Below are 18,667 nucleotides of genomic sequence, written 5' to 3'. Positions count from 1 at the left end.
CTCTGAGCATGCAGTCTCCTAAAGAAGCTTCAAACTATCTCTTGGTCTCATGTAGCAATATGCAACCAGCACTGCTTGGCTTAACATATTAAACCATCCAAAGATGTCACACATTGGGACTCCAAAAATCAGGCAGAAACATATATTTCATAAGTTTTAACCTAATGCATTTAAGAGGTGGTTTTGCATACTGGCTTTTGTCTTGATCTACCATTTTGCACTGTTAGCTTTCATCTTTAAAACCTGGAAGTAAATTTTGCTATTTAAGTTAAAGAAATTTTTCCAACTGCAGCTCTCTAATATTGAGATAATGTAAAAATGACACCTGCCATATCACAAGACTTCACTAAATCACAACCATCAGCAGCCTAAAGAACAAGCATGCCGCTCTACCTTGACCAAAGGATAAGCACTTCCCAAACAAGGGATGGAAAAAATTATGTATGTTATTTACGTAGAAAGGTGCATGTGCATGCCAATGGAAACAGACATTGAAGAGATGCAATTAAACATCCAGCCAGTGCAGTGAGGTCCCATTCCCTCCTTGGAGCTATCCTAGAAAATCTGTGATCACTTCCAGGCAGACATGGAGGCATTTCCCTGAAATCAAAGCATTCAGACTTGGTATGAGAGCCTGTGTTTTGACCTTCCTCTCACACTCACTTCTTGCTTTTTGGGCTGGTTTTGCAGTGACACCATGAGGCCTTATGGAAGAGGCAGAAGGGAAGTCTGGGATACTTGATGCTGTAGTTCAAGATACGCCAAGTAACGTGAGTAGTTTCTGCTTGTTGTGATGAGAGCAGCAAGGTAACCTACTCCACGCTTGGAAATGTGATCTCAGGTCAGCTCAGCCACTTTGGAAATGCTTCTCCTGCTAACAGCTGGTGGCTAAGAGGGCACCAAGAGGGTACTTAACAAACCTGATGCTTCCCAACACCCCACCTAATCCTTTTTGGCTCGAAAAACTTGTGAGAAGTCAAGGTGTGCTGACACAGGGCAGCTGAATCAATCATAGTTTCAAATATGAACATTTATTAAAATTGAGATCTGTATGTGGCTTTAAGCGCCCTGTTTTAATTCTCACCAGTGGACGAGAAAATTGCCTTGCCTTGCCTAGACTTTTCAGTGCTACAGGTAGCAATGAGCAAAGTTTTGCAAATAGCGATAAAAAGTCATAGAATCATAGAATCGTTTAGGTTGGAAAAGACCTTTAAGATCATCCAGTCCAACCATTAACCTACACTACCAAGTCTACTCTAAGCCAATCAAGGGTAGACTGGACTAAACCATGTCCCAAAGTGCCACATCTGCCCGTTTTTTGAACACTTCCAGGGATGGGGACTCCACCACCTCTCTGGGCAGCCTGTTCCAATTCTTGACCACCCTTTCCGTAAAGAAATTTTTCCTAATTTCCAACCTAAACCTCCCCTGGCGCAGCTTAAGCCCATAAGTCTCTCAAGACCAGATTCCAACTTGCTCCTTGGGAAGAAAAGAATTACATATACTTAATCATGGGCAATTGTACCACTCCCTACACCCCAATATGCGAGTTACAGGGGAGTAAGGTGCTCCCCAGGCAAGGTAACATGAGAGAGCACTAAAATGTGAGCTAAGTCTGGACATAAAGGAGCAGGACTGCACATGAAGGAAGATAACTGAGATCTGAAATGCAGGAAGGACCAACCTGTGCATCCCAGGAATAAACGGTCCTGTGCAACTGGCACACAAAATGGAGGAAAAAAAATTGAAATGAATACATTTCTGTATAGGCAGAATAAAACAATGAAATTCAATACAGTAACAAGCTAATCCCACCACTTGAAAGACACCGGTTTGGTGGCACATGTCTAGAAACATTCCTGAAGAACAAGTGGGTATGACACACACATTTTAGATGTGATTGGGAAAACAGGCAGTTTAGTGCTTCCCTAATGATTATTATACATTTTCTGGGTATCTGGCTCTCTTCTTTTCAAAAGAAGCATCTTTTCAGTGTGTTATTTCAACAAATACATACAAAGCATCATGAGATGGTTCTGAAATTTGGGGAGAAAAGCAAGTCTCTGTAAGGCAGCTGAGCTGACAGAGAAAAACTGAGTTTTGTGTTACCTCTAGAAGTAGGATTTACAGGTCTGAAAACTGCCCACAAAGGTAGGCAAAAACTTGAAAAATACATTCTTATCATCTTGACACCTACACTCTCTGAGATCATTTATTTAGGATCAAAGTCTTGCCAAACCTTAGTTCAAAGAGCAGACTGCACATCCCTAAAAGGTGTGGAAAAAACAACTGAATTTAAACCATTTTCATAGTGGCAGCTTCCAAGTGAGGAGCAGGAACTCTTATCTGTCCATGTTTTGCTTGTTTGCGATTGTCCCCCACTATCTTAAGATGAAATTGTGCTGATTTCAGTATATCATTTTAATTATGCTGTTACGCAACTCACTGTGTGTTCTCTACCCTAAAAATTTAATTTTCTTATTGGATACTGAAAGGGATTGAAAACACTTTGGGTCTCTGAGCCCAGGTATCTGCTCTGTAAAGAATCTTTTTGCAATACATTTTATAGATGACATCAGGTCTGTATTTAAACTGGCTCTGTTTGTGTCCTCAGCTCTTCCACAGAAGTGTTGTAGGATGGTCAGGAATCTTTTTCCAACTTTCACAATACATTTATTCACAGCCACTCTTGGGCCAGCATCATCTGTTATCAGTTATGGTGTCTCACACCCACCTGCATTTTTCCTGTCCCAACACATACTTTAGGAAACCATAGCATCATGCAGCCTTCACCTTGGGCAGATGGATGCACTGGGATACAAGACCTCACATACGTGCCTGCTCATGCAGACGTGGCACCACGTCCAGGCTGTCCTGCAAGCACCATAGATAGCCACGTGAGCACGGTGCTACACCCAGGCTGACAACCCTGCTTCACAGTGCTACACCCAGGCTGACAACCCTGCTTCCCGGTGCTCAGTTAAGCCATTACCCTTCAGTTAAAATCCAGAAATAATCAGGCTGAGAAGGAAGGAATTAGGCTCAATGGCCATGGTCCCACATTTCTTAATTTCTAGGCAAGCTTTGGCAAATTTTAAGTAGTTATAGGAAAGATTATGCCCATGGTTCCCTCCTCTGGAGATTCTGTGTTTCCCAGGAGTTTCTCCCCGCGGGAGGCGCAGGGTGTGGGAGCCCAGCTGCAAGCACGCCAGCACCTTTCCAGTGGGATAGGAAGCCTGTCTCACCAAGGGCATCCTTAACTAATTTAGAGCCTACCTTCAGGTCTCCTAACTAATTAATGCTCTATGCTTCTCCTTCAAGCCTAACACAGGGATCAGAGTCAAGAAGATATTTATGTACCAAATCCTGGTCTGCTCTAACTCTTCAAGGCATTCTCGATCTGGAGCCACTCTGTCCTGTGACGTGAGGCTGCTCACAGCACAGGAACAGCCCGGGGGAGACCAGCCCTGCGCTGGTGTCACCTCTCCTTTCCTCCACCTCTCTTGCTTTTTCAAAGCACACACCACTTCCCCAACAAATAAGGAGCGCTATTAGCTTAAAATTGGCGTACGTACTGGGGGGGACTTTTCCCAGAGTATGGAAAGTGTACTAAATAGGATGCAATTCAAAGTTTTGTGTATTATCCAGTGTGAATGTTCCTTGCATGGCTAATGTGCAAGTTTTCTTTGATGTATATGCTCCTATGGTGATGGTTCCAGCCAGAATGAACCCTCATTTTCCACTGTCAGCCATTTGACACAGGGTCTGTATCAACTTGCTCATGGACTTAGCGAAAGGAATAACTTGGTATGCTTGTGGGCGTTTTGTGAATGTAGACTGTCCCCCCTGTGCTTACAGCCTAAACTTTAATTGAAACTAAACATGAACAACTGATGCCAGCTCTAGTCTACAGTACAGTGCAAGAGGACAAAGTATAAAGGAGAATTTTGTTTATTTTAAAATATCAGTAACACTGCACAGAACAAAAAAAAAGTGGTACTTAAGTGACAGAAAACCAATACTCAGTCTTATTTCATATTAACCATAATTTAAATACCCTAACAGAGTTCATGTATGATTATATGTTTGCGTAGGGTTACATTGGGTAATGTAAGCATTTGAAGCTAAACCGTTCAGATACCAGAGACACCAGAATTTGTTATATCAAACCATGCTAGAATGCAGTCTTGATTTTTCTGTTTAGCTTCTTCCTTACACCATTATGTGCATTGCTCAATCTTTTAAATGTTAGGATGAGTGAGTTTCTCCAGGAACTGTGGACTTTCAATATTGCCAGGTTTAGGTCTGTTACATCAACAACATATTGGCAAGAGGAAGAACAAAAGAAACAAAACAAAACCATAAACTGCTAACTCCTACCTGGAGGTTAAAAAGAGGAGGCAACATACTGACAAGAAACATGCAGGTAAATGCTTAAGGCAACGGAAGGGCTCTGTACAAACTAAAAGGTTAAGAGAAGCAATGTGTCATGCACATGAGACAAGTATGGGAAGCAAGGAAGTAATCTTGCCAGAAAATACATATTTCTTTTCAGTTGAAAACATCTTTTCAAGCTAAAAAAATTAGTCCTGCAATAAAACAGATGCAAAATGCTTTCATACATAAAGGTGTAAGTTCTTTGCAGAAACAACTTGATAAAATCTTATACGGATGCTGAAAAATGTTATCTAAAACCTGCTCAGCAGAAACAAAGAGCAGTTTTAAAGTAGCACTTAGATCATTTGTCTCTAGCTTCTGAAAATAACTTTTAAAATAAGGAATGATTTCACTAAATGATTCATCGGGAGTCAACTATGCTTAAGGAAATCAGTAGGAGTGCTTACAGGAGACCATCGTTACACTAAGTTTCTTAAAATCAGAGGATATAACTTCATGATACAATTTAAAATGAAGGAACATTTTAATAGCAGGGACAAACCTCTGCTGCCCAGCTTGGGGGGAAAAAAAAACCCAACCATAAAAGTCACTTATTAAGCTTGTATAAATTACCCTATAAGAGCTCATGTCTCAATCCCATTCCCAGTGACATGAGTGAATAGGACTCTTCTTTTAACAGGCCTGATGTTGACACCAGAGTGACCAAACAAACAGGCATTTGCACAACCCTTTATATCCTACAAAACAAATAAACAAACACTAGAGTCATTTTAGTCCCAGGGAAGGAAGAGGTAAGAAATTCTGTAACGCTTTCAAATCTTCAAACATGACACACTTCTAACCACGATCAGCCTCGTTCGAATTCCCTAACCTGACTGTCAAGAAAGCCACTCTGTGAAACTAAAAAGAATAACATAGTGCAATTTTAGTACAGTTTTAAACATGAGTCACTTCCTTGCTAGCAGTGTGAACAATCAAAAAATATAGACAAGAGGTGTGCTCAAAGGTAACATTAAGTTGTCATTATTATAAAGGTATTGGCATAGCAGAGAAGTCCATTTTAGTAACTCCCTTTGGTTGACTTCTTCTTCTTCTGTTCCTCTCTCTGTTTCTGCTTCCTCCTCTTGCTGCCTTCTTTGTGTCCTGAGGAAACATGGCTTGTAAAACACTATTCACAGCATTCATGGACTTTTCCCTCTAGCAAAAGCACACATTCTCTGAATGGTTTAAGGAATCTTAAAGAAAACGTCTGGCTTTCTAATGTGTTTTTTTAAATGATCAGTTCTACTATATCCCCAGTTCTACTATATCCCTTATATAGGATAGAAAGAAAACAATATCAATCTTTGAAGTTTTAAAAGATCTGGAGAACTTTCAAAAGACTTCAAAGCCATTCAGGAAAAGCTTCAAAATTAGACCACATGCAAAATTGGAATAATTTTCAAAACAGAAGCAATAAATAAGACTTATATAGCAGGAGCTATTTAAGTACTGGCGTTTCCTGCTCACAGTAGTCAGAGTTACCACGGTATTTGCATTTCCATTTTAAGACTAGGGAATGCCGAGAATCCTGAGTAAATAAGAAGGTGCTCAGTGTTTACCAATATGCGTTTTATATGTAGGTCATCAGCCTGCTCATGCTTAACTATGCACCACAGGTTACATTCTACTGCAGCTCCAATGGTACATGGAAGTATTAAGTTCAAGCAACAATTATTTGCTACAGGTTCAGTAGGCACAAGCTTCCAGCTGTGTGATCGTCATCCCAATGATTTTTTTCCCCCCCAAAAATGTGTGAAAACCAGTTCTTGCTCTGCATCTCGTTCTTTCCTCCAAACTTGCAGTAATATGCAACTTGCTAGCAGACTTGCATTGACAGTGATCTGTGCAGAGCCAACACCACACCTACCCAAGTGCATTTATAAATCTACACTCAAAGCTAGCAAGCATTTCCCTCAGATAATCATTCTGTGATGCTTTGAGATAGCTGGAGGGATCTTTCAGCTCAGCGGTGCTCTGCTGCTGGGAATCAGCACAGTCCAGTCAATGGGGCCAGCATGGAGCGGAGGAGCCGCTGCAGGCCAGCTGAGAGGCAGAGGACCAGCCCGGGAAGGGCACAGCTCTACCTGTCTGGAAAGCTGTTTCTTTCCCTAGTTCTGTCTGCAGGCAGGCAGATGTGACCCTGAGGAAGCCGTGTCACCATTTTGTGCCTGGTTCTCCATCAATTTAACACCAATAGCAAAATTAAGATGGGGGAAGGAAGCGGTGGGAGGTCAGAGGAGTATGAAGCCATACTGTGGCTGAAGTTTGCTCCTAATCAGAGCTCCTCCTAAGCGCAATTAGGGTTGTGCCCATGGCAGAACTGCAGTTCTTCAGTTTCAGTTAAGAAAACCTGGGGAGAACCACAAGATAGTTTTGGGGCTAAAATCACTTCAGACATTATCAAAAGCTTGTGCATTAGAGGAAATACACTCCCTTGTAGCAAAGGGAAACAGCTCCTAGGTTATCATTCTAGCTCCTATGCTGTATTAACAGCATGACTTCATCTTTTGCAATCATCTGAGTCAAGAAGCAGGATATTTGTTTAGAAATTGTGCCATGAGCGATTAGCCTGCGCAAAGTTAAGAGTGGAAACCAGTTTTATTGTTTAAGGAAGAGAAAAACTGGCAGTGCTTTGCAGAATTGCAGTTGACGCTCTGTTTTCCCTGCACCCTGCCACCCTCCTGAGCTACAATCCTGTCCCCAGGGGCACTGTGTGGACACCTCCTAATTAAGAACTCCATCCATGAAGTTTACTTCTATGTCAGCCCCTCGGTCACCTATACATTGTCAAAAATGGGATCCCTTAGCATTTAATTTACTGCTGTAAGGGACACATCCCAGAAGGGCTCAAGCATCTCTTTGCTTTCCCACAGAGGCCAATGGAGGCGGAAGAGACGTGCTGATTCTTGAGAATCAGTCATCCGAAGGGTGTTATTCAAAGGATTCTTCCCTTTACTGGAGGGAAAAACAGCATCATATCAGCTGATCAGAGCTAGTTCATGTAATAACTATGAAACATTAAACACAGATATTTGGGAAAGGATCATTAAACCCTAACAGGTTGTTAGCTTCATAATTTCCTCATTTTTCATTCTAAAAACACTGTCAGTGTTTTTAAAAGGCTTCCACGTACAGGCATGATTGCATTTGATACTGCTATTTTATATCATAATATTTTTTTTAACAGTCCATTTTCTTCAAATCTTTGAGATTTTGAAAGCAATTCTAGCAACTCTTCCTTAAAAATACTGTGAGTCAATGTAAATTATGACTTGAAATTAATGCCACATAATTCATTGTTGTCTAAATGAAACAACCCAAATGTTAAAATAATGTGGTATGAAGATATTTAGGCATTTGACAACATGGTCTCCTACCAGCCTCTGGAATGATAAGGGTGAAAAGTGGAAATCTTTCAAGTGTTATCACTGACACACAGAAACAGATTGGCCAAAGTAGGAGATAACACACAAATACAGAGTATTCCTCAAGAGAAAACCGCTAGGTCTTTTCTGTTTCAAGCCTGCTGTGATAAATAATTTCACTCTCGACCATTTCCTTTTCTACCCCCACCTAAGAAGAAAGGATAGGGCAAACTTTGCCAGTCTGTTAGCACCAGTGATGCTAGGCTGGGTGATAACAGCCAAAAACCTGATCCGAACAAGCAAAGCAGCTCCTAGTAAAAATAAAAACTGCGCACTAAAGATGTAACCCTTTGGTGCTAAATTCACTTGAATATTTCAACCAGCACTAATTAAAAGCATATTTAGCTGCCTTGGTTACAAGACTAGCCCCAAAGTCATGAGAGAACAAAATCTGAATTAGAAAGCAGCAACCCCATTACTAGTTGATTAATTTGCACTGAGCCTGTGTCCTGCGAGTCGCCAGCATCACGATTCAGTCATGAAGACTTCCCATAGTTAGTGCCTGGCTGAACCGTTTGGCTTCACCCAAACAGCTCTGGCCTTGGAGATAGGCTTTTCAAATTTCCACCCTTAGAAGCAAGAGTTAGCTATCTAAACTCTAGAAATGGATTACATTAAGATAGAGAGTCTTAGGGAAGGGCTGGGGGAGAACAGGTTGCTGAGAGTTTCCCCAAGCTTTGACACTTGGGAAAACAGATTCACTCAAATGCAGACAGATATCAGCCTAACTTGGTACATTCTTGCTTTCGTCTGCTGCCAGGAGCAGAGATGGATGAAGTAAGAATTCACACCATTTGGAATTCCACCTGTTTTACAACCTGGATAATTCTTGTCTAAAACAAACAGCATCTGCTGACCCACTCTTTGTATTTCATCCCCCTCTCTTCTACTTCCAGAAGAACCATAAAGATCACACAAGCTATTCCAACTTTCAAAACGCTGCTGAAGATCGAAACCAACTTCCAACAATGCTTAGTAGCAACTCCCTCAGCCACTCAGCAAGGATGAAAACAAATTGGGAAGCCTCTCTGCTGGGTCCCAGATTGACTTTCCTCCTGGCTTTCTATGTCTCTGCCATCTGCACCTCCCAAAGTCATGGGTTTGTTTGGTCAATGACTATGAAACTCCCAACATTCTTGGGTGGCAACTGCAAGGGAGTTGTGCACATGAAGCAATTGATCCAAAGGGACAAGTGTCCTGGGGAAAATGCTCCTACCCAACCTATTTGTGGTGTCCTACTTCTTCCTGCCCTGCCCTGCTCTACCAGGATGCAGAGAGCAGCCACGGGTCTGCTCCACCTTCCTTCTGCCAGCACAGGAGAGCATAGGAGTCAGCAGAAGGAAACAAGGTGTTCAGTTATGACTAGCAATTAACACACAGCATTTCTGCTTCTTGACCCACATCAGCCAGGAATAAAGGCCATGGCCTGATTTTTATAGAAGATTTCCTGTAAAGGTGAAGACTTTGGAGGAGCCTCCTTCCACTTTCAGGCTCTGAAGCACTGAGGCTCTGAGATTCGGGGTGGGAGGGATTCATGCTTTCTGCTCAAGTCACAGATAAATTGGTTTTCAAGATCTACTAAGTTTTTGCTAAGATTGCAGCCATTCTTGTGCCCTTCTTCAAACCAGCAAAGCAGTCATGGCTCCAACATGTGCACAGAGCTTTAACAGGGCAGCGGGGCACGTGCACGTTGGGTTCTGTAGTGCACTTTCTGATTTTCTGCTCTTAGAAAAGTCTCTCTAGTCAAAACAATAAATTGCTATTTCAAAGGTAGCTAGCTTACTTCTGAGTTGCAGCCACCATCTGTTATTTTAGATTGACCGCGCTTGCACATGCCATTATAAAAATTCACCTCAGATCACAGCTTCAGTATAATTTCATGCATGTGACTCAATTTACAATTACACCTTTACACTACACTTTCACATTCCCTCCTTTCAGCACGAGCCGCTGCCCAACACACACCACAATTTGACCTACTAATTCTCGCATGCATCCACAGCTCCTGCCCCTGCCACAGAGCACTGCGGAAAGAGAACCCCCCTTTACATAAAGATCTGAGGTGACAAAACATCCCACCCCGTCTAGGTATGCAGCTCCACTATTTAATTATCCACACTGTTAAATCCAAGGGGTTAGTTCTCCAGTTTCACTGGCCAACCCAGTAATGTAATTCCAACTTTGATGTTTTAGGGGACTGAAAAGCTTTAGCAACTTACTGGGGCCTTCCTTCATGCTTGTTCACCATACTATTTTCATTACCAATTCTGCCTAGAATTGCTACAAGAACATGCCAAGCCAGATACAACCTGCTTGCCTGCTATTAATTAAGGTAATACTATTACTGAATAGAGTCCAAGGTTTTACTCCCACGTGGCAAGCAAAAGCTTGCAAGGCTATGCAGCCTTGGAAGCCCTTCCATGTGCAACCCAGCCACATTCTATGGGAAGCAAGTGGGTAACGGGATGCTCTTGTACTAGCAGCCAAAATAAACACACGTGAAGGCAGCTCTGGCTAAGCCAGGGAGCAACCAGCCAGCCTCCAAATCCACCAGCCAGCCTTCCCACCCTCTGCCCGCAGAAGAGTACGGCTGCTACCCCGTCCCACTCATGCACAGTTACAGCCAGGGATGTGGAGCAAAGGGAGAGTGAGCTCCCTCCCATCTCCGCACCTCCAGCATTCCTCACGTATTAGATTTCCACAGAAAACAGTGGCTTTGCTTTCCTTTCTCTTTCCATTATGTGGCCAAATACAAGTATGTGAGAGAATAAGGTAATTAGTTTGGATAACCAAGAACATCAATTTTACTAGTTAGTAATGTGTAACTCAGGAAACTGTATGTCAGTAAAAAGAACGGAGACTGCAGTAAAGATGTAATTAAGTACAAATAGTTCACCTTTCCAGCAGAGGAATCCATGCCAGGAAAGGATCAAGATTAGTTAAGCTAGTTCTTTTAAAGTGGTTTCCTCTTGAGGGATGACAGTGAGTGAAAATGGAGCAAAAATGAATTATTAATGTTGTAAGTTTTAGGTTAATGCAAGCTATTTCATTCAAAAGGAAGAGCAAACCTTGCAATATTATCTTGCAAATAATGATCTTTCATATCATGTATTTTTCAGTATTTTAACAATTAAACATTTCAACCATTCTTGCTAAAGATCAAAACTCTGAAATCCAGCAAAGCAGTTTTTTTAGGGGTAGGTACCACTACCCCTACCATTAGTGGCTGTAACCCCCAGGTCTCTGCTGGCATTAATGCCACTTTGGAACAGCTTGGATATCGCCAGTCAGCCATACGTCACACGATCTGGCAGTGCATTACTTGTAGTATCTGAATTCTTATTAAAAAATTAATTGGGTGGAGCTAGAGCAGTGTTTGAGATACGCAGTGACTTCAGAGTACAAGTTTTATTCTAAAGGCTGTTATGAAACCAGGAACAGTATGAAACCCAGAGCAATTTCTACTGAAACGCGGTGTCAATGTTAGATGGAGAATCAAATTTAACTATCTTTTTTTTTTTTTTAATTAAAAACCCACTGTAATGACTGGAAATCCTGACTAAGTAGAGGATTCATCTCACCTCTACGTATCAGTTGCCAGTCTAAACAAGTTGGCCAGCCTTTCTCCTTGGGTGCTACAGAGAAGCAGCCACTTCCAGAGGGATTCCCACCACGTAGTCAAGACGAAACCTATCCCCTTTTCCTTCATTTAAGTTAGCTACAGACTTACAAATTAAAACTCAAAACATTCCCACTCTTGGAGCTGGGAAAAGAAAACCATTTCACTGCAGGTGAATCATTAATGACTGAGGATTTGCTTGAGGTGCTCTAACTGGGACAATGTCTAAAACTGCCGTGCAGTCTCGCTGCCAAGGGCCACACACCAGCAGTGGCAAAACCATCTGATTCGAGGTGGAACTGCGCCCAGTTTGAGGCCACTGAACTTTATTTTCCACTGAAGTGAGTGGGCTTTGGACCAAGGCAGAAAAAGATGCTATTCTTTCCCAACGCTGGCCCGTGTAAGCACGGCACCTGCTGCAGCGATCAGTAAGAAGCCAAGCAGGAGCAAGTGGTCCGTATAATTACAGAGCTGCGCTGGTGAAGCCTGCTTGCTGGGCAAGGCACTCGGCAGAGGTGAACACCCATGAAGGAGAACGGCGTTACTGGCCAGGGCTCGTGCACAAACTTCCCAGGGATGGATTAAGACACTCATGTAGGCTTTTATGACTGACTTGACCAGTCCTTCAGCAGCCCTGTCCATCAGAGGAACAGTAGGCAAAATATTTAAAGCAACAGTAAAATCTTAGTCTTGCTGCAATCGAGTTTTCACCCTGAATCTTTTATAGCAACTCACAATCTACTGGTAGAAGAGAGGATTTTGTGATTGCACAAATACTTCTGGAAATTCATTTTAATTGCAAGCTTGTGCATCTTGGAGTGTAAATAGATTCACAGCAAAAAGTCCTATGCAATCTTAAAAATTGCCCCAAAAATTGCAAGGTGAGTGTCAAACTCAGACGCTCTTCGGAAACCATTACAAAGTATTGTTATGATTGCAGAGAACCTCAATTCTCCAAATGCAGAGCCAAGGTTTTGTTTTGCCAGCTACAGACACAGGAGACAAAACCTGTAACCCTTGTGTGGGAGATTTCAGGACATCAGCCCAGAGGCTACATTCAGGCTTCCGTAGAGAAATTTTAAACGTTTGTTTTTTGTTTTTTTTTTTTTTGAACTAAAAGATTCAACTTAGCCATCCCTAAAGAGACAAAACTTCCAGCAACTGATCAGGAAGACCTTTAGCTGAATGGTTCCATTTTATCAAGCTGTCATCCCACATGATACCTTTAGGTCTTCCATACAGAAGACAGTGTTAGATTTAAAGGCTCATAAATGCAGCAGAAGTTGGTACAGCACTGGGAGTACATGAGCACACGTTTTGGGGTACTATACATGTTTCATGCACTGTGTTTACCCTGAGGAGCCTCATACGCTCACGCTTCCCAGCACTTCACTTAATTCAGCTCTACTAAGAAGGGCCCTTTGTTTGGACATCCAAGTAGAAAGGCATCTTCATGTTTCAGAAAAACCTGTCCTGGCAGTCCTGGATGATCTTTGACCCCAGGTTCAAATTAAATCAAGTAGTTACAAGGACTGTGTTGTCCAAGATAGCCTCTAGACTATATTGCCAGAACATTACAGACAGGAAATATATCAAAGGACTAATTAGTTCCAAAAATAACCAGGGCAATTGCTGCACTTCTGCATTCGCCTGAACGGTCTCAGCCTTCTCTATTAGGATTTAGGTGCCTAAAATTGCAGCTTCCAGAAATAATATCAAGTCGCTGAACTTCTTCGGCAAGGAGGCCAAACACAATTTAAGTAAATGAATGTGCAAAGTATTGTGATTAGTTAATCTCTAAAAGGCCTTCACTTTAAAGACCAAAGAGCATAGGCACTTCAGCAGCATAACAATATTTGCCCTGGATCCTTCAATATCCCAGGGCATTTGTGAATCTAGACTAAATTGATAAGCAGAGCTAATGCAGGATGAAGGCACACAAGCTGCTGTTTATTATCTACCAGGGAACTAACATTAAGTCAACACACAGCAACAACCTCTTGCTTGGCTTTTTGGTTTTGGCTTTTGACTAGCTGATGAATCCTTTTCTGCGCATTTCTCATCAACATGCTTGTGCACACCTGATAAATAAAAAGGGCTCTCCAAGTTGCTTGTAACCCGGCTTCTATCTTGTTCTTCCACCTCATCGCTATTATAATGACAGGCATATTTGGGGGAACTGGCAGGCTTGTGAGACTTCAGCAGGCGAGGGTTGGTTGGCTGGAAAGGCAGGGCATGTTGTCCTCTCCGTCTGCACTCCTCAGCAAAGGCTTCTTCATCTGCCTCACCTGAAAAAGCAAATTGCAAGAGAAGTCAGCTGCACACAAAATGCTTAAATTTAGCCTGAAAAAACCCTCAAAACTGGGCCGGAAATTGAGTGTCACTAAACCTCTGCCTTGGCTGTGGTTAGCTCACAGCTACCCCTGTCTATCTGCACATCAGGGAGCGTCTGGAGCAGAAAGCTCCATCAGTGGCTTCTCACCACACTGGAGCCACCCAAAAAAGTCATCTGGGTATGACAGCTCTGGGGCCACTGTTTCCTTTTTCCCAAAAGGCAGGGGGAGCGAGCCAGTATTTGTATCCCGTGCAGAGTATGTCATCTTGTCCCCCCTCACCTGGACTGTCTGCTTAACGGGTTGACCCTGCTCAAGGAAAAGCTATAGGGGAAGGAGGGATAAATACCCAAGCTGGCTACAGGGATGGCAGGAGAAAAACAGAGCCAACATGGGTTCAGAGGGGCTGGATGTTGGACATCCACAGCTGGAAGGATGGTTAGAGAAGCATGAAAGATCACACGAAGACGGAAAAATGGGTTGAAGATGTAAGAGGTGAGCACAGTCCAGGGGGCAAGGCACGTACACACAGCAAAGGTGAAAGAACACAATGGAAATAAAACCCAAATGTTTGCAAAAATTAATATGGAAGATGAGGTATTCCAGTCATACTCATGCTATTCTGCAGATGACACTTTCCCTTGCTGCAGACCCAATGCTGCAAAGTAGAGAAATCAGCTACTATAACACAAAAAACACCCAGCAAAACCACGTATTGAAAAGCAAACAGTAAGATAACAAATAAAAAAGCCAACCAAAGACATTCAACAGGGAAAATAATAATAGAAAAAGAAAAAAAAAAAGAAAAAGTGAGAAGAAAGGTGTGTACCACATTTGTCTCTTACAGGCTTTTTAAAGTTTCGTTAATTCAATTACTTAAGTACTTTTAATAGAGCTGATGAAACATGACGTCATTTTATTTGCATCAGAAGTGGTGTGTCACATTCTAGAAGTTTTTCCTGGGATGTGCCCAGCATCAGCTGCTTAGGGAGGGGTGTGTGCTCTCAGCTAATGCGTGTCCTCTTAGTTCATGGCTGGAAAATGCTTTGAACATGGAAAAAGCGCCACGTATGCAATAAGGAACAAGAGCAGTAATACCCACTTCGTAGTGTGCACCAAGCCACCGACACTTTCAAACAAAACAGGTTGCATTGTCTTTACCTTGTAATCGTACATGGAAGATGCTTCTGAGGGCATGAGGAAAAGGAGGCAAGGTATGTTTAGAAAGTAATTTCACAGTGCAATGTGGCACCCAGGGCGTTGCAGAAGAGGACTCCAAGCCATGCCTCACGTTGCCCCACTGTGCATTGGAGCACCTGATGTGCATGGGTATTATGCAGAGGACCCTTTTTCCCGGGTGATTACGTGCCTGTTCACCCCCCACAACGCTCACACTTTTCTACCCTGGACTCTCCTGCACTTCCAAAGGCACAAGCAAACAAGACAAAAACACAAGTGATGATAACACCAAGGATTTCTGCATTTAGACACCACCTGCCTGCATCGCACCAATGTCAAACTCGGCGTGCGGTTCTCCTTGCAGCAGGAGAGGGCTGGCAGGATGGCTATTTTCCCCTCGCATGGGGCACAGCGCTTCAGCCACAAGAGGTGGTGGGCAAGGAAAAGCTCAGAAAACGGCAGATGCAGAATTGCTGGCATTTCCCCTGAGGGGCTATGGGATTTTACACACTATACAAACAGCACTGAAGCATGTATCAGTCTAATGATACCAGGTATATAAAGAAGAAGCCTATAAAATGCCAAGAATGAAAAAAAAAAAAGCATGGCAAACACATGTACACCAGTTGCACATACATAAACCAGTCAAGAGAGTTCACTTCCTAACAAATTATAGTGCACCAGAAATAGAAGATCCCTCCCCTTCCATGGAAACACAAACTGCATGGCTTTCTGATGTGCAAAGTCTTGCTTGATGCATCTTTAAAATTTATATTGGCAAGCAGATGCAGGAATGAGAAATGTGCTGAGGCCGTTCTCGAAGCTCTGTGTGTGTGTGTATCGCAGAGACACCCCGATCAGACAAACTAACACTTAACACGGTTAAGTATCAAACCAGATGCTCCACACCCCCCCCCAAAAATTACTTCTAACTACACTAGAAATCAATCTCGGCACCTTTAGTCTAATTCAGCTGGTGTGAAAGGCACAATTTAACACTGGAAGAATTCAAAAGAACCTTGCTCCTCCCTGGTGACGTACCCGCAGCGTCACTGCGTGCTGGCCCTCTTGCACCCTGATGCGTCCTTGACCTGCTGCTTGCAGTGAACGCTCCTGCGGAGCTCCCTTGCTCCAGCCCCACAACACTGAGCACCTAATGAAGTTGCAGAAAGATCTTCCAGCAAGCACTCACTGCTTGAGTCCAACTTAAATAAAATATAAAAATGCAAAAGATATTCCATACTCCAAACTTTCCAATTAAATCAACTGTAATCTAGAGAAGGGGCAGGAGAGCTTGTCCTGCTTTACCAAATCCCATGAGAGCTGCTCTCCAGAGCAGGTTTTAGCTTTCAGCTCCTGCCGGTACAAGCACAGCTCTGACTCTGGAAAACGGCGGTACCTGTCTGTTACACACCTGTGAGTTTTGGGACAAGTCCTCACAACTATGCCACTTTTTGTCTATGAAAAGTCACGATACACCTTCTCCAAGGCTTTGCCTGGGATGTCCTCCACCTGCAGCTCTTCTGCAAATGGCCCAGAGCAGGGACTGTCCCCTTCTCCAGCGGGGCTCGTAGTTCAATTGCTCTGTGAAAGATGATACACCAAGAAAAGAGCACCACAAACAGATGATTCCTGTAATGCATATTTCTCTTTCCTTTAAAAATGATCCAAAACTAGCAGCCAAAGCTGGACCTTGCCCTGCACCATCACATGGGCTGAAGGTGCTGCACCAGCCCAACGAACCCAGGAGAGCCCTGGCTGCGCCTGGCGCTGCCTGCCCCGGTCCGAGGTGCAGGACCTGGCTGCTCCTGCTTGGGGTTTGTCCGTGCAGCGTGCAGGAACGGGCACGTGGCTGAGGGTGGGAATCAGTATGGAACCCTTAGGCACCATTTCCTGAGAACAAGTGGTGAAGGGGCTGCTGGCAAACTTGTTCAAACCCACCGTTTGCCTCAGAAGAGGTGGCAATCTGTGCTAAAACCTAGAGCACAACTCCTCGGTATTGAACTCAGTGGACCAGCATCCCTTTGGAAGTTTGTGTTAACCTTTCTTCGTAAGCTCCCTAGCTTCCTGTCATCAAGGATTTCTAATTAGCATTTTTGCTAAGCTGAGCTGGCCTGTGTTAGACTGCGAGAAAATTCCATCTTAAGCTGCCCTCGGTATTTGCTGTTTGGGGTACGCTGTGAAAGCATCGGCACACCAGAGGGGCCGCGCTGCATGCCACAACACATAATACAATGGCAGCTGAAGTCAAACAATTTATTAACTTTGATTAGACTACAAAGTTACCCAGTTCTCCTCCTGAACAGTAATTTGTGCTTTCTACTTTTGGGCTGCCTCAACCTGCCCCCACCCGTCCTTCGCCCCACAGCGGGGCCCTGGGGGGACGCAGAGCTGCTCCCCACCGCTACGCAGGCAACACGTTTTGCAGCTAAATCACAGAATCATAGAATGCTTTGGGTTGGAAGGGACCTTTAGAGGTCATCTAGTCCAACTTCCTGCAGCGAGCAGGGACATCTTGAACTCGATCAGGTTGCTCAGAGCCCCGTCCAACCTGACCTTGAATGTTGCCAGGGATGGGGCATCTACCACCTCTCTGGGCAACCTGCTCCAGTGTTTCCCCACCCTCACTGTAAAAAAATGCCTTCCTTATATCTAGTCTAAATCTACCCTCTTTTAGTTTAAATCCGTTACGCTTGTCCTATTGCTACAGGCTCTATTAAAAAGTGTGTCCCCACCCTTCTTATAAGCCTCCTTTAAGTATTGAAAGGATTAAATCCTTCTCGATCACCCAGAGTCATTTGGTTTTCCATCTCCCCCTGAAGTTTTAGTTCAATGAATAGACCCAAAAAAATTGTCCAAGCTTTGTCCCCTTTCTGAGTTGCAGGAGAGCAGGATGGTGCCACAAATTGGTTAAATGCCGCAACATCACGTCAGCTGTGATTCAAATATTGAATTATCTACAGTGCTGTGCACAGTATGAGCCTCCAAACCTTTGATCATCTACTTTAATACACCTTGCAAAGCAAAACTGAAGTGTCATTTGCATCAACTATTTTTTCTTCTTCTGCACATTTAAAGATATTTGAAACATTCAAGCCAGACTCTGAATACAGCTGGCTGTACCAGTTGCAAATATGAGACTTGAAAAGAATTTACTCTGGGAAAGGTCAGCCACACAGGGCATCACCACCAAAAAGTGCTTCAACATTGCTGGAGCTTTGTCAGCAGTGATGTTTGTCCTGGAAATGGCTTTTATGGAGCTGGTATGCAAGGGGGGGTCCATAGCTGAGTTCAGAGCTGTAATATCCACTTGAGATGCAACTTTCAGGGCTGCTCCAGCTTTAAACAGCCCTCGGTTCCCCCCACAGCTCCTTCTTGCCGTCTCCCGCACATCCAAGCCAGCACACCCACGTGAGAGCCCGGGCAGCCGCACCGTGAACCCAAGCAGGGGACTGACCCGGGTTAAAAATAACACTCTTTTTGCGAGCTTATTTTTAACCCAGCTCAGTGCCTGGATCCAGCTCATCGTGCAGCCACCCCAGCCCCAGCAGGGAAGGGGGCAGTTATCGGGGGCTGCAGGAGTCGGCATCCAGATTACAGCGTTAAGCAAGAGGTCTACTCTACTAATGCAAATAATAATTAAAAACCTTGCAGTTATTTCACTGGCAAAA

The 18,667-nt window shown here is 43.5% G+C and overlaps 1 protein-coding gene across 2 annotated transcripts in view; it reads right to left on the bottom strand.

The window, feature by feature from the left end:
- Positions 1-4,967: 4,967 nt before the first annotated feature.
- DNAJB6 (DnaJ heat shock protein family (Hsp40) member B6) overlaps positions 4,968-18,667 on the bottom strand; it is a 62,576-nt gene continuing 48,876 nt past the window's right edge. The window contains exons 9-10 of one of the 2 annotated variants that reach the window (XM_075706422.1): positions 13,566-13,772; positions 4,968-5,541 (exon numbers count right to left, since the gene is read on the bottom strand). In XM_075706422.1, the coding sequence (XP_075562537.1) occupies positions 5,459-5,541; positions 13,566-13,772 (290 nt within the window). In that variant the 3' untranslated portion in view covers positions 4,968-5,458. Of the gene's footprint in view, positions 5,542-13,419; positions 13,773-18,667 lie in introns of those variants that run through there. The other variant, XM_075706420.1, reaches the window with a different exon arrangement.

This window comes from Pelecanus crispus, chromosome 2 (assembly GCF_030463565.1).
Source record: "Pelecanus crispus isolate bPelCri1 chromosome 2, bPelCri1.pri, whole genome shotgun sequence".
Lineage (NCBI taxonomy): Eukaryota > Metazoa > Chordata > Aves > Pelecaniformes > Pelecanidae > Pelecanus > Pelecanus crispus.
The sequence above is the reverse complement of the archived record's forward strand: the minus strand, read 5'-3'. Positions and strand labels throughout refer to the sequence as shown.